Here is a 13,671-nt window from a genome sequence, read left to right on the forward strand (position 1 = left end):
GCTCCCACGGGGAAGTGCCCCGCGGCCCCGATCCCGGTGCCCCGCTCACCGCTCGCTGCGCCCCGTCCCGCGCGGCCCCGCGGGCAGCGCCCGGAGCCGCCGCCGCTCGCGGAGTGACAGCGCGGCCGGGGACCCGCGCGGGCCGGGCCGGCGGCCGGGGGAGGAGTCGCGCAGGCCCGTGCCCGGCCCCGCCGCTCCGGCCGCCCGGGGTGCCCGCCCCGGCCCCCGGCCCCCGGCCCCCGGCCCCCGGCCCCCGGCCCCCGGCCCCCGGCCCCCGGCCCCCGGTTCCCCGGCCCGGACAGGCGGGTGCGGGGCCGCCCTGCCCCGCTCGGTCCCTGGGGGCGGCCCCGCCCGGTCCCCGCTGCCCCCGGTGCCGCTCGGCTGCCGAGACGCGGCACCTGGAACCGGCACCGGAGCCTGAGCCGGGGAAACCCCATGGACCCCCCCCAGGCCCCCACGGAACATCCCCTCCTCGGATTTCTCATGGATCCCACATGGACGCCCTGACCCCGTGGATCCCCCCATGGATCCCTCTCTATAGCCCTCCTCGGCTCTCCTCGGATGTCCCCACGAGCCCCCTCGGTGGGTCATCCCTGATCCCCTCCCCATGGATCCTGACACTGCCCCCCCCCCCCAAGCACCCCTCCGGAGCCCCCATGGACCCCCCCCGCGAATTTCTTATGGACCCCGCTCCATCCACCCCCACCCCACCCCCACGTCCCCCTTCCCCAGATCCCCCAGCATGGATCTCTCCCTCTATCCCACCCTGACTTCCCTGCTGGATCTTGCCCCACTTCACCCCCGGCTCTGGATCTCCTCCATATGGATCTCGACCCCCTCTGGATCCCCCGTATATTTCCCCGGATCCCACATGGATCCCCCACCCCTGGACACACCCGCCCGCACTGGATCTTCCAACGGATCTGTATCTATATCCTTCCTCGAGTTCCCCCTGGATCTTCCCACGGAGTCCTGTGCTGGGTCTCCCTCTCCCATCCTCTCCCCATGGAGCCCGACATGAGCCCTGCAATGGATCCCATTCTGGATCCCTATTGACCCTCCTGTCCAGGGATGCCCCCCCATGAATTCCCTTGATCCATGGATTCCCAGCCTCTGGATTCTGCCGCCTTCCCCCTCCCCCGACCCCACATGGATCCCCACCCACAGATCCTCCTAGATACTTCGCCTCAACGAATTCCTCCCATCCCGATTTCCCCCAGATCTCTCTTGATTCTGCCCAACTCATGGATTCCTCCCTCCTCCTGAATTCTTTCTGGAACCCCCATAGGTCCCTCATAGATCCCCCTACATGCCTGTAACATGTATCCCATTCCATGTCCCCTCCATCCCCCCCGTCACGGATCCCCCACCCATGGATCCACCCCACAGATGCCCCTCCATTCCCCACCCACGGATCCCCGAGGGATCTCCCCATAGGTCCCCTCCATTCCCCATCCATGGATCTCCTCATGGGCCTCCTCCATCCCCCACCCACGGATCCCCGACGGATTCCCCCACGGATCCCCTCCACCCCCATCCACGGATTCCCCGCCTCTCCATTCCCCGCTCCCGGGACCGCCCCGCGCCCGCCCCCTGCGCGGCCCCGCCCCCGGCCCGGCCCCGCTCCGGCCCCGGCGCGGCGATGGCGGCCCCGGTGCAGGACGCGGCCCCGGTGCGGGACAGGGCCCCGGTGCGGGACGCGGCCTCCGCCAGCAGCGCGGGCCCGTGGTCGCTGCGGCACCTGCACCTGGACCTGCGCGTGTCCTTCGCGGCCGCGGGCGCGGGGCGGCTGCGCGGGCGAGCGCGGCTGGAGCTGCGGTGCGAGCGGGACGCGGGCGGGCCGGAGCTGCGGCTGGACGCGCACCCCGCGCTGGCCGTGAGCCGCGCCGCGCTGCTGCCGCCGCCGGGCGGGCCCGGGGACCCGGCCGGGCAGGCGCTGCCCGTGGAGAGCCGGCCCTTCGCCAGCTATGGCAGCGCCCTGCACATCGCCCTGCCCCAGGCACCCCGTGCCGGGCAGCTGCTCACCCTCCTCATCGACTACGAGGCGGGCGAGGGGCCCGGGGTGAGCGGTGGGACACCGGGGGGACAGCGGGCCCGGGATGAGCGGGGGACACTGGGGGACATCGGGCCCGGGGAGGGGGGCGAGGAAGTACCGAGCCCGAGGGGTGACCGGGTGAATGGAAGGGACGCCGGGCCCGGTGAGACACAAGGACCGGGAGGACACTGGGTGTGGATTGGGGGCTGCCAGACCCGGGGGGAGCTGCGGGGGTAACCAGGGAACACCAGGCCTGGGGTGGGCAGAGCACCCCCGGGTGAGGAGCCCCTCCCCAGCTCCCTCCTCAGGGAGCAGCTGTGGTCGAGCAGCCCCTCACTGGGGTCTTGTTCCCTCCCCAGGTGTGCTGGCTGTCCCCTGAGCAGACGGCAGGGAAGCAGAAGCCCTACATGTACACACAGGGCCAGGCTGTCCTCAACAGGTCCTTCTTCCCCTGCTTTGACACCCCCTCAGTCAAGTTCACCTACTCAGCCACTGTGAAGGTAAGCAGAGCCCCAGGAGCTGCCCCAGCCATTCCCTCCCACCCTGTGGGTGCAAAACCCTCCATGAGTACAAAGTTTGCTGGGAAGGAAAGTCCAGAGGAGGCCATGGAGATGATCCAAGGGCTGGAGCCCCTCTGCTCTGGAGCCAGGCTGGGAGAGCTGGGGGTGTTCACCTGGAGAACAGAAGGCTCCAAGGAGACCTGTGAGCCCCTTTCAGTGCTTAAAGGAGCTCCAAGAGAGCTGGAGAGGGACTTCGGACAAGGATCTGGAGTGACAGGACAAGGAGCAATGGCTTTCCACTGCCAGAGGGCAGGGATAGATGGGATATTGGGAAGGAATTGTTCCCTGTGAGGGTGGTGATGCCCTGGCACAGGATGCCCAGAGAAGCTGTGGCTGCCCTATTCCTGGAAGTGTCCAAGGCGAGGTTGGATGGGGCTTGGACCAACCTGGGACAGTGGAAGGTGTCCCTGCCCATGGCAGGGGGTGAGACAAGATGATCTTCAGTGTTTCTTCCAGCTTAAACTGTTCCGTGGTTCTGAGCTGTCGGGTCCCTTGCAGGGAAAGTGCTGGGGCATCACAGCAGGGACACTGCTTCAAACCCTCCAGCTCAGGCCCCAGCTGAGAAATCACTCATCTGTACTTGGGCTGATTTTTCTCTTATATGCCCTTTTAAATGAAGACAAGCAGCCCCAGGGTGCTCCTGCCTCTCCCCAGTTGCAGTGCTGGTGCCCGGGAGCGGGTGCATGCGCTGGCCTGGCCGTCCTGCCCAGAGCTCCTGGCAGTTGTAGCAGGAGGAGCTGAGTTTGGGAGGAAACAGCTGGAGGAGGGTGGTGATGCTGGGCCATGCTGTGTCCTGGTGGCAGTTCTGGGGCTGCCAAACTTCCAGGAAGGAGCAGCTGCTAATCCCCAAAGATGGCACTAAATAACCCAGACTCCCCCCTTGTCTGCGTGTGGGCACGTGGTGACACCGGCACTGGGCCGCTGCAGCTGCTGGGGGCAACGGGAGCTGCTTCCTGGTGTGACACCAAGCTGGTGCCAGTGGCACATGGTGGCATCAGCTGGTGATGCCAGGATTGATTTATTTTGCTTTCCCAGGAGATGGGGCTGTTACTGAGCTCTGGGGTGATGCTCTGTACCAAGGAAACCGTATTCCCTGTGGCACCACGGGGCTCACCCTGTGTTTGGGATGGGGACACTGGATCAGTCTCCCTGGGCTCAGCCCAGGCTGGTGGATTGGCCATGGGTTCAACGTTGGCTTGGGAACAGGAAAAATGAGTTGTTGTGCAAGAACTGGGAGGGGAGCCAGCAGCTGAGGGATCTGCATCTTCTGCCCTTCCACACCTGCAGCTCCAGCATTTCCTTATCTCCTGGTAGCTCCAGGAGCACCTGGGGCAGCTCCAGGTATCCTAGTATTGCAGAGATGCAACTGGGATCCCGAGTGGGAGCTTGGGTTGTTGCTGCTCTGCTTTCCGCCCCACAGCCTGCAGTGCCCACGGCCCCGGCACCTTCAGGCTGGGATGCATTTGCCATCAGACATTGTGGCGTCCCAGCTGGCTTAGCTGGCCTCCCATTGTGCACACCATGGATCTAATGCATGTTTTTATCCACATGTTCAGGTCCCTGAGGGCTTCACGGCTGTGATGAGTGCCACGAGCTGGGAGAAGCAGAAGGACAACACCTTTGTATTCAAGATGTCCCAGCCAATCCCCTCCTACCTGATTGCTCTGGTTGTTGGGGACATTGTGTCTGCTGATGTTGGCCCAAGGTAAGGGGCTCAGGAAGGTTCCAGAGCTGTGGGAGCTGCACAGTGAAGCGCCTGTGGCAGCCACCTCCTGCCTCTCCCTGCTCCACAGGGCTCTGGGGAGCAGAGACACCGTCACAGTCAGTCCCTGTCTGTGTCACCAGGTTGTGGGCTCATGGGATGAGGGTCCTTCTCGAACTGGAGAGTGAGAAGGAGCCTTGGTGCTGTGTCCCCTCACCTTCCCCTCACCTGTGTCCCTAGCTCTGCTCATGCCACCCCTCATGTGAATGAGGGCAGTGGGTCCCTGTGCATGGAGGGTCCCACATTTCCTCACAGACTGGTGCTTTCTTGAGTTCTTGGCTGCCACTGCAGCCATATAAAAACCCTTTGACATTCAGACAAGGAAAGAAATCACAGAAGTTTGCACTATTGGCCTCTTTAGATGCCTTATCAGCAGGGTTTTATTTTACTGTGGAATAAACCTGTGCAATTTCTGTCTGATGAGGCAACAAGGTGAAAGTCCCCTAATGGTTAAACTTCTCTGTGCTTGGCCAGGAGCCGCGTCTGGGCCGAGCCCTGCCTGATCGAGGCTGCCAAGAAGGAGTACGACGGGGTGATTGAGGAGTTCCTGGTGGTTGGAGAGAAACTCTTTGGACCTTATGTTTGGGGCAGGTATGGCTGGAAGGTTCCTGAAGGGTCTGGTTCCCCAGGGGCGGGGAGAGAGTTTCCTTCCGTCCCCAGCCCCATCTGCAGGAGGAGTGGGGTCTGAGCCCAGCCTTCCCTGGCAGGTACGACATCCTGTTCATGCCACCCTCCTTCCCCTTTGGCGGCATGGAGAACCCCTGCCTCACCTTCGTCACGCCGTGCCTGCTGGCTGGGGACCGCTCCTTGGTGGACGTCATCATCCACGAGATCTCCCACAGCTGGTTTGGCAACTTGGTCACCAATGCCACGTGGGGCGAGTTCTGGCTGAACGAGGGCTTCACCATGTACGCCCAGAGGCGCATCTCCACCGAGGTCTACGGTGCGTGGCCGTGCCTGGCTGTGGGGTGCTGAGCCCTTGCACGGGTGCTGAGCCCTCTGTGGGTCTGGGGTCTGTGTCCCACAGCTCAGCACATCCCTCCGAGTGCCGGTGGGGATGGAGCCGGCGCTGCATCTCAGAAGAGGTGAAGGGCAGCAGCTGCAAGGCCCTGTGGGGTTCTGTAAACTGAAAGAGTAGGTTTAGATTAGATACTGTGAGTTTGGGGAGGCACTGTCACAGGCTGCCCAGAGAAGCTGTGGCTGCCCCATCCCTGGAAGTGTCCAAGGCCAGGTTGGATGGGGCTTGGAGCCACCTGGTCTAGTGGAAGGTGTCCCTGCCCGTGGCAGAGGGTGGAACAGGATGATGTGTAATTTTCCTTCTAGCCCAAACCAGTCTGTGATTTCTGGTAGCCTTTGCTCTGAGATGGACAGATCCCTGCAACCCCTGCCAGGAATGTGGGCACTGCCCTTGGCCAGCCTCATCTTCCTCATCCTTCTGCAGCTCTCCCCTGGACACACAGTCCTGTCCAGAAGCTCGTGTTCTCCCAGCACCATTTACTGCATCCATATGAGTTGAAGTGGCTCTAAAAATCTCTCGCTGTCCGGGGCTGGGTTGCCCGTGCCTCCCTGCAGCTCTGCCATCCCAACTCCACATGTGTTGGTTCCCAGCTCTGATCCTGTTGCTGGTGCTGTTCCTCTCCCGTCGCAGCGCCCGCTGTGCCCGCAGTGCGCAGGGGTCTGGCCGGGCTCCCTGAATGCCTCTGCTTGTCTCTGCCCAGGTTTGCCCTACACCTGCCTGGAGGCTGCCACGGGAAGGGCCCTCCTGCGCCAGCACATGGACGCCACGGGGGAGGGCCACCCGCTCAACAAGCTGCGGGTGGTGATCGAGCCAGGTCTGTGGGGTGTCCCTGGGGAGCGGGACCGTGGCGGGCGGGCTGGGGGGAGTTGGGCTGTCCCATGGCTGGCAATAACACCAGCACCCTGGCTGCAGGAGGGATGGGGTGGGATGGGATGGGATGGGATGGGATGGGATGGGATGGGATGGGATGGGCTGCGCCCAGCACAGAAGGGGGAATCTCAGTGCACACGAGGGCTGTGTTGTTTTGCAGGTGGGCAGGGGGTTTCTGAGGGTTTTGCCTTTTTCTAGGTGTCAATCCCGATGACACGTACAATGAAACGCCCTACGAGAAGGGGTACTGCTTTGTTAGCTACTTGGCCCATCTTGTGGGCAACCAGAGCAAGTTTGATGCCTTCCTCCAGGTGAGTGTGAGCTGCAAAGTTATCCAAAATGCCATGGCAGGAGGCTGGGGCACAGCAGGACCCTGGGAAGGACAGGCTGAGAGGGTGGCTGGGGAGAGGAAGAAGAGGTGGGAAACAGGAATGTTAATAGGGAAATGAGATGAGGGCAGAGCGTGGCCTTGTGCTAGCAGCAGGTGCTGGGAATGTTGAGGGGTATCCCTGGGGATGCAGGGGGCTGGGCAGCCCCTGTAGGGAACAGGGGCTGGAATGGGTTCCCCCGTGAGGTGGAGCACACAGAGGGCTGGGCAGCACTGCTGGGGTGACAGCGTCTGGCATCAGCCCCATCCGTCCCCACAGGCCTACGTGAACAGGTTCAAGTTCCAGAGCATCACTGCAGATGACACCCTCGAGTTCTTCCTGGAGTACTTCCCAGAGCTGAAGGAGAAAGGAGTGGACTCCATCCCAGGTCAGCACAGCCCCATCCTGGCCAGGGAACAGGGGCTGCCACTTTGCAGCCCCACACCCACAGGTGTCAGAGCCATCCATATCCCCCAGAGCCTTTGCACATTGGTTTGTGTGTTTTACTGGAGATGCTGCTGCTGCTGGCCTGGCTCTCTCAGAGGAGACACGGCAGTGGCCAGCTGGGATCAGGCCCAGGCTTGGGCACGTGCTGGCTCAGCCTGATTTTTTTCCATCCAAACCCAGTCCCTGCTCCGCATTTGGGTGCTGTTTCATAGGGTGTCCATGACTCAGCCTGGTGAGTCTGGTGAGCACTGGGATCAGGCCCAGCCAGCACTCTGGGCTTGGCCCAGCCTTGCCCGAGATCCAGGCTTGGCAGGAGCTTTCCATGCTGGAGCCAGCTCATCCCGCTGAGCGGGTGGCGGTGAGGCTGCTGCCCACAAGCACACCCTGAGCCCGTGTGTCTGAACAGCCTCACCGTCCTCGGGCAGGTTTGGTGGCATTGGGAGAAGGCAGTGGGAGGTCTGGGCAGCAGCACCTGGTGTGGGGCTCAGGGATCTGCTCCCAGCTCTCCCTCCTGCCTCGCTGCAGGGTTTGAGTTTGACCGCTGGCTGAACACGCCGGGCTGGCCGCCCTACCTGCCTGACCTGTCACCGGGGCAGCAGCTGATGAGACCAGCGGATGAGCTGGCAGAGCTCTGGGCAGCCGACGGCTTGAACATGGAGGCGATCGAAGCCGTGGACATCACGGGCTGGAGGACGTACCAGCTGGTCTATTTCCTGGATCAGGTCCTGCAGAAATCCCCTCTGCCTGAAGGTGAGTGCCAGGTCACTCCCAGGGCTCTGGTGCCCAGAGGAGACACAGGGTGACATGCCCCAGTCCAGCCAGTTGGCTGGGGACGTGAGGGCACATCAAGGGGACACACGGGTGTGTGCCCATCAGCCCCTCTCCAACTGCTCTGTGGGTCCTGGTGCCAGGGAGGCCTTGGTCAGTGTGGTGGGGGATGGAGAGCCAGGGGAAGCATGTCCCTGGATTTATGGGAACATGTGCAGTCCTGCTGTCCCCAGGCTGGCTCCGCTGGGCTGTCGTGTCCCCATGTCACCACCACTCTCCTTGCCCTCTTTGCTGAGGAATCTCCCCCCACTTTGTGCTGGCACCCCGAGCCACCAGCACGTGGCCCTGCAGGGCTGCCCAGCCTGGAAGGCCCAACACAGGCACCGTCCTGCCCAGAGCCAGCAAGTGCCTGGGGTGCTCCAGAGCTGGGGGTGGGGGGTGCTTGGGCAGGGGCCAGGGGCTGACCTGAGGCTGGGAGGATCCCAGAGAATTTGCAGCACAGCTGGGATGGACTCAGAGGGTTCTCTGGGAGCAGGGGCTGGGAGCTGGGTCGCAGCCCCGTGGGGGATGGTGACCACTCCCCTCTCACAGGCAATGTGAAAAGGCTCAGCAAGATGTACCCCAAGATCTCCACATCCCAGAACGCTGAGCTGCGACTGCGCTGGTGCCAGATCGTCCTCAAGAACAACCTGGAGGCAGAGTACAGCAAAGTCAAGGACTTCCTGCACAGCCAGGTTTGTCCCTGATCAGTGGTGGCTGTGCCCAGCAGCATGCCAGTGGGGAGGGAAGGGCATGGGGCACAGGGCCTTCAGTGCCAGAGAGACAGGGGTTGGCTCTTGCTTTTGATAATCCCACAGAATGGTTTGGGTTGGAAGGGACCTTAAAGCTCATCTCATTCCACCCCCTGCCATGGGCAGGGACACCTTCCACTAGACCAGGTTGCTCCAAGCCCCTTCCAACTTGGCCTTGAACACTTCCAGGGATGTGCCAGGGCCTCACCACCCTCACAGGGAAGAATTTCTTCTCAATATCCCATCCAACCCTGCCCTCTGGCAGTGGGAAGCCATTCCCCCTTGTCCTGTCACTCCAAAGTCCCTCTCCAGCTCTCTTGGCATCAGAAGGGCCTCTAAGGTCTCCTTGGAGCCTTTTCTCCCCCAGCTCTCCCAGCCTGGCTCCAGAGCAGAGAGGCTCCAGCCCTCAGAGCATCTCCATGGCCTCCTCTGGACCTGCTCTGTCCATGTGCTGGAGGCTCCGAAGCTGGATGCAGTGCTCCAGTGTTGGGGTCTTATGGGAGCAGAGGAGAGAGCAGAATCTCCCCTTCACCTGCTGCCCCCACTACTGGGGATGAGCCTAGGACACAGTTGGCTTTCCAGGCTGGGAGAGCACATGGCCAGGTCATGTCCAATTTGTCACCTAAGTCCTTCTCTGAAGGGCTGCTCTCCATCCCTCCATCCATCCTGTACTGACCCAGGTACAGGACCCTGCACTTGGCTTTGTTGAACTTCATGAACTTATCAGGGTCTGGTCCTTCTCCAAGGTCCAGGTTTTCTCCCCTCTCCAGGTGCTGCAGTGCCAAGGGCTGCCCACAGCCTGTGCCATTCGCATGTGCTCCGTGCCTGGCTAAGAGCAGGGCGGTGCTGGAGGCACCGTGCTGGGGCCGGGGAATGGGGGGCGTCACCGCTGGGGCCGGGCGGAGTCGGGGCGGTGACCGCTGTGTCTCCGCAGGGCAAGCAGAAGTACACACTGCCGCTGTACCGCGCCATGTGGGGCGGCTCCGAGGCCACACGGGCCCTGGCCATGGAGACCTTCTCTGCCACGGCCCCCCAGCTCCACGTCAACGTCCAGAACTATGTCAAGAAGATCCTGGGCTTGGGGGGAGCTGAGGTGTGAGGGAGCCGGGCTCTGCTCCCTCCGCCGGTGCTCCTGCTGGCAGGACCTCGGTGCCTCCCTCGCACTGCACATTTCCTTATTAAAATGTGTAATTTTTTCTCTGTGTTTTTCCTGTTCTCAGTGAGCCACGGGCCACCTTAGAGTGACTCCCTGCCCCGCTGCCAGCCCTGCTCTGGGCACTCCTGGTGGTGCTGGCACTGGTGGGATGGGCTTGGCCTTAGTGCCTGCAGGGCTGGAGCAGCTCCTGGCCCTGGTCCACACTGCTCCTTGCTAGGCTCCTGCCCAGCTGCCGCAGGTCCCGTGTGGCAGCAGGGACATGGGGAGCTGGTGCAGTGTGGCAAAGCTGGAACCTCCTGGCTCCAGTGCCCTGAGCTGCTGCTCCAGAGGAGCTGGGCATTGCTCCTCCACCTTGCTTTTTGCCACCACCCTGGAGCTCGCACTGGGTTGGAGGAAAGGGGTGCTCCTGCTCTCCCACCAGCAATCCGAAGGGCTTTAAAGAGCCAGTGGGGCCTGCATGTGGCAGAGACTGTAGGAGTAAGACAAAGCTGGAGAGCCTTATTCCTTATCAAATGCAGGGAGATATGACTGCACAAAGTCCAGTACAAAACTGCCCAAGGCTGCAGGAACATCCTGGGAGCCTGCTGGCCATAATGATAACAAGGTGGTGGTAACAAGAACACCTAACTGCCCTGGGAAGCTCATGTATACCCCACAGTGTGTGAGGCCCCTACAACACCTCCCATCCTGCGATCTCCTGGGAAGCTCAGGGGTGTCCTCTCAGAGAGGTGCACGGTCCTGGCACTCTGCACAACAGCAGCCCAGAAGCAAATCACAACGGGCTACAAGTTTTCACACACTAAATCTCTGACCCAGCACTGTGGTCTCTACAGCCATGACTGAGCCCAAACCACCCCCAAAGCCAAGACCCCACAGTGCCCACTCCGAGGGTGCGGAGGTCATGCATTTCCTCACAAGTGGGCTCAGGATTTAAAGAGCCCACTTGTGAGTTATTTCTGGTTGTGGCATGGTTGAAACCAACCTGTTCAGCCTGAGAGAATGAGGCTTCCCTGGGCAATGGGTGTCCTCTAGTGGATCAGCCTTACTGGAAATAAACTCTAGTGCTGTTACAAGTTGCAGTGTAGAACCTTTCTCCAGCTGCCAGTCTGGTTTCCCAGGGAACACAGATCCTGTCAGTACAATTAACATGACCTCTGCTATGAGATTCCACTATCTATGAGGCATCTGGAAACAATCCTCTGTTTTAAAAGGTGCCCTTGGCTCTCAGAAGCACCTGTCACCGCTGGTCTGACTCACCTGAGCAAGCCACCAGGGAGACAGACGGGGTGGTCCCTGGAGCACTTCCCTTGGATGAAATGCGTGACACATTCTCCCTTGCACAGACTACAATACCCTTGGCACACCGCAGCACGGGCAGGTGTGTCAGGCTGTGGGATGCTGACAAGGAGCCCACAACTGTTCCAGGAACACTTCACTGAATGCAAATCACGGCTGCAAGGGTGGGAATGTAAGGGCTGGGAGTTGCATGTCTCGGCAGGGATCCTGCACCACTCCAGCTCTAGACAAGCAGGGAGCAGCCCCTGCAGCTGGAGCAGGATAAGGTTTTGATTCCCAGCTTGTCACTCCCTCCCGGGGCAGCCCCAAGGGCTCTGGGCAGGGCTGGGACAGTTCCACCACCAGACACTTTACCAACACCACATTTCTGGTGCTCTCCAACCAACACCATCTGGCTGGGGGGAAAGGTGAAGCTCCTCTCCACTCTGCAATGTGGAAAGCACCCAGCACAGAGCTGGGGGCTGCAAGGGGAGGGAGCAGTAGCTGCTCCTGTACAGGCTGGGAAGGGCACTCTACCTTCGTTCACCTTCCTGCAAAGGCAAGGGCTCACAGAGACACTTCAATATAAAATTAGTAACAAGATGTAACACACTTATTTTTAACAATGTGACCTTCATCAAGCACAGAACGTTTTTTGCTTAATTTTTTTTCCAAAATGAAATCCAAGTCAATCATTAAATGCCAGGAGAAGAAGTTAATTCTTTATTAATAAATAGATTTAGAAAGGCTTAGCAAGACAGGATTAATGGATTTGATGGCCAGAGAGGACTGCTGTAATCTTCTACTCTGACCTGCTGCAGAGCATAGGTCTGGATTCCCACAGCCCACCAATCCAGGCAGTTGCACAGGGGCTTATCTGTCAATCCACACCATGGAGTCTCTGAAAAGTCACTGCATTCTGGTCCAAGGGCCAGTCCCCCTGTGAACACCACGTGCTCTTGTTCCCAGTTTTGTTCTGACTTCCCCTTACAGTCCCTGGGCTGGGTCAGCTGAAGCTCTTTAAATAGTATTCTTTAAATATTGTGTTTCAAAGGATTAGTGACTCTTACTCATGACTGCTTGATTTTACAGTATGAAAGTAATAATGGACTTAATTATTAACGTAGTAACTCCCCAAACCATGTGGAATTAATTCACGCCTGCCTGCAATGATTTCAAGTCTACATTTGGGTAACAAATGTAACCAAGTCCAAACGCTGCACAAAGGTACAAATGCAGCAAATCCAGAGAGAGCACCTCAGCTGTTCCTGTTCCTCCAGGGCTGCTGTAGAGTGCAGACACTGAGCTGCTCAACACGTAACAGTAAACCAGAGAGCCAGCTCTACAGTGCCAGTGTTTTTGAAGAACAAATGAGAAGGTGGATTACCACGGCATGTCATATGTCTGCGCTCAGCTCTGCACACTGCTTGTCTGAGATGTGGGTAGCTAAAGAATCTATGATGTCAAGGAGGAGGAGCTGACTGAGCGAGCGGAGATTTGGCAACTTGGAGACCTTCAAGGAAAACAAAACAGAAAAAACAGGAAGAAATTAAAACCCTCCCAAAATCACAGCTCAGGTATTACCCTTTTACCCTTGGGCATCCCACAGCAAGTCAGGCTGGGCACAGATGGTGCAAGATCCCAGCTGTGGGGCTGGGCTGCAGGGAACAGACCACGGGGCTCCAGTGGGGGCTTAGAACCAAATTCAGACTGCTGGGAGTGGAGAGCAGCAGGAATCTGCCCCCAGAGCTGCCCCTCTGTTGGTACTGACAGCCCCACTGCTACAAGACACCGACTGAGCACTCTCCTAAGAGCAATGCTGGGCACCAGCACAGCCTGAGCTCTGTGTTTTCGCACCAAAAATGTGACTCAGGGCCGGATCGCTTTGCTCCTGTGGAAAAGCTCTTCTCAGTGTCCATGCTGGTTCTGCTGGCATTCCTCCTGCAGTCAAAGCAGGTCACTGGAGCACTTGCCAACAAAAACCTCCACCACATCAGATAGATGAGAATCTACAACAAACTGCATGCTTTTGGACTGGTCAGAAGCTCAACTGTCAGCAAAAAGGAGCTCTACACATTCCTCCCTTCTCCACAACCTCATGGTAAGGAGCCAGTAATCCCTCTGTCTAGAGGCACTAACACACACCCAGCCTCCAGGCAGACTGTGCCCCACTCACCCACCTGCCTCACCTGAACTGAGATTATCACCTGGCTCTAGGGAGCTGCACTGGGATAAACAATAAAGATGTCCTGAGCAACCTTTGAAGGCCAGGAAGGAAATGGCTGAGGATGCTTTCAGAAAGGGCTCAGGATGTGCTTGTAGCAATATCCCCAGTCTAAGGATCTGCCAGGACTGGCAGGGAGGGAGAGAGACCCCCTTAGCACTGGTGGGATCCTGCCCCCAGCCCAGGCACGCACTGCAGAACAGATCAGGGTGTCACTACAAACACGTCACAACAGCAGGTTTATTAGGGCTTTTGCACAACACTGACACACAAGAGCCTGTAAACACATTGCCCAAAGCAGTGAACCTCTGGGAAACAGCTTTTTAGTAATGTTCCTGCTGTGAGGAAAACTCCTTAACAGTCCAAATCCAGAACAGCGTTAAGTTACTGGAAGAAC

The 13,671-nt window shown here is 59.6% G+C and overlaps 2 protein-coding genes across 2 annotated transcripts in view; one reads left to right on the top strand and one right to left on the bottom strand.

Moving 5' to 3' along the window:
- Positions 1-1,625: 1,625 nt before the first annotated feature.
- On the top strand, positions 1,626-9,815 carry RNPEP (arginyl aminopeptidase). The gene is made up of 11 exons (XM_068995632.1): positions 1,626-2,062; positions 2,395-2,535; positions 4,152-4,300; positions 4,832-4,948; positions 5,065-5,300; positions 6,076-6,189; positions 6,444-6,556; positions 6,893-7,001; positions 7,586-7,810; positions 8,420-8,562; positions 9,554-9,815. Exons 1-11 carry the CDS (start codon positions 1,643-1,645, stop codon positions 9,716-9,718), a joined length of 1,932 nt encoding a protein of 643 aa, XP_068851733.1. The 5' UTR covers positions 1,626-1,642; the 3' UTR covers positions 9,719-9,815.
- A 1,942-nt stretch (positions 9,816-11,757) lies between these two features.
- LZTR1 (leucine zipper like post translational regulator 1) overlaps positions 11,758-13,671 on the bottom strand; it is a 35,799-nt gene continuing 33,885 nt past the window's right edge. The window contains exon 20 of the mRNA XM_068995631.1: positions 11,758-12,563. Within this exon, the coding sequence (XP_068851732.1) occupies positions 12,447-12,563 (117 nt within the window). The 3' untranslated portion in view covers positions 11,758-12,446. The remainder of the gene's footprint in view (positions 12,564-13,671) is intronic.

Source organism: Aphelocoma coerulescens, chromosome 26, assembly GCF_041296385.1.
Source record: "Aphelocoma coerulescens isolate FSJ_1873_10779 chromosome 26, UR_Acoe_1.0, whole genome shotgun sequence".
Lineage (NCBI taxonomy): Eukaryota > Metazoa > Chordata > Aves > Passeriformes > Corvidae > Aphelocoma > Aphelocoma coerulescens.

Bases quoted from the DNA above. Each gene is read 5' to 3' on its own strand.
- RNPEP (XM_068995632.1), top strand. From the start codon at position 1,643: ATGGCGGCCCCGGTGCAGGACGCGGCCCCGGTGCGGGACAGGGCCCCG. The intron at 4,949-5,064 runs GTATGGCTGGAA...CTTCCCTGGCAG, and splicing joins GGACCTTATGTTTGGGGCAG to GTACGACATCCTGTTCATGC. The intron at 8,563-9,553 runs GTTTGTCCCTGA...GTGTCTCCGCAG, and splicing joins AGGACTTCCTGCACAGCCAG to GGCAAGCAGAAGTACACACT.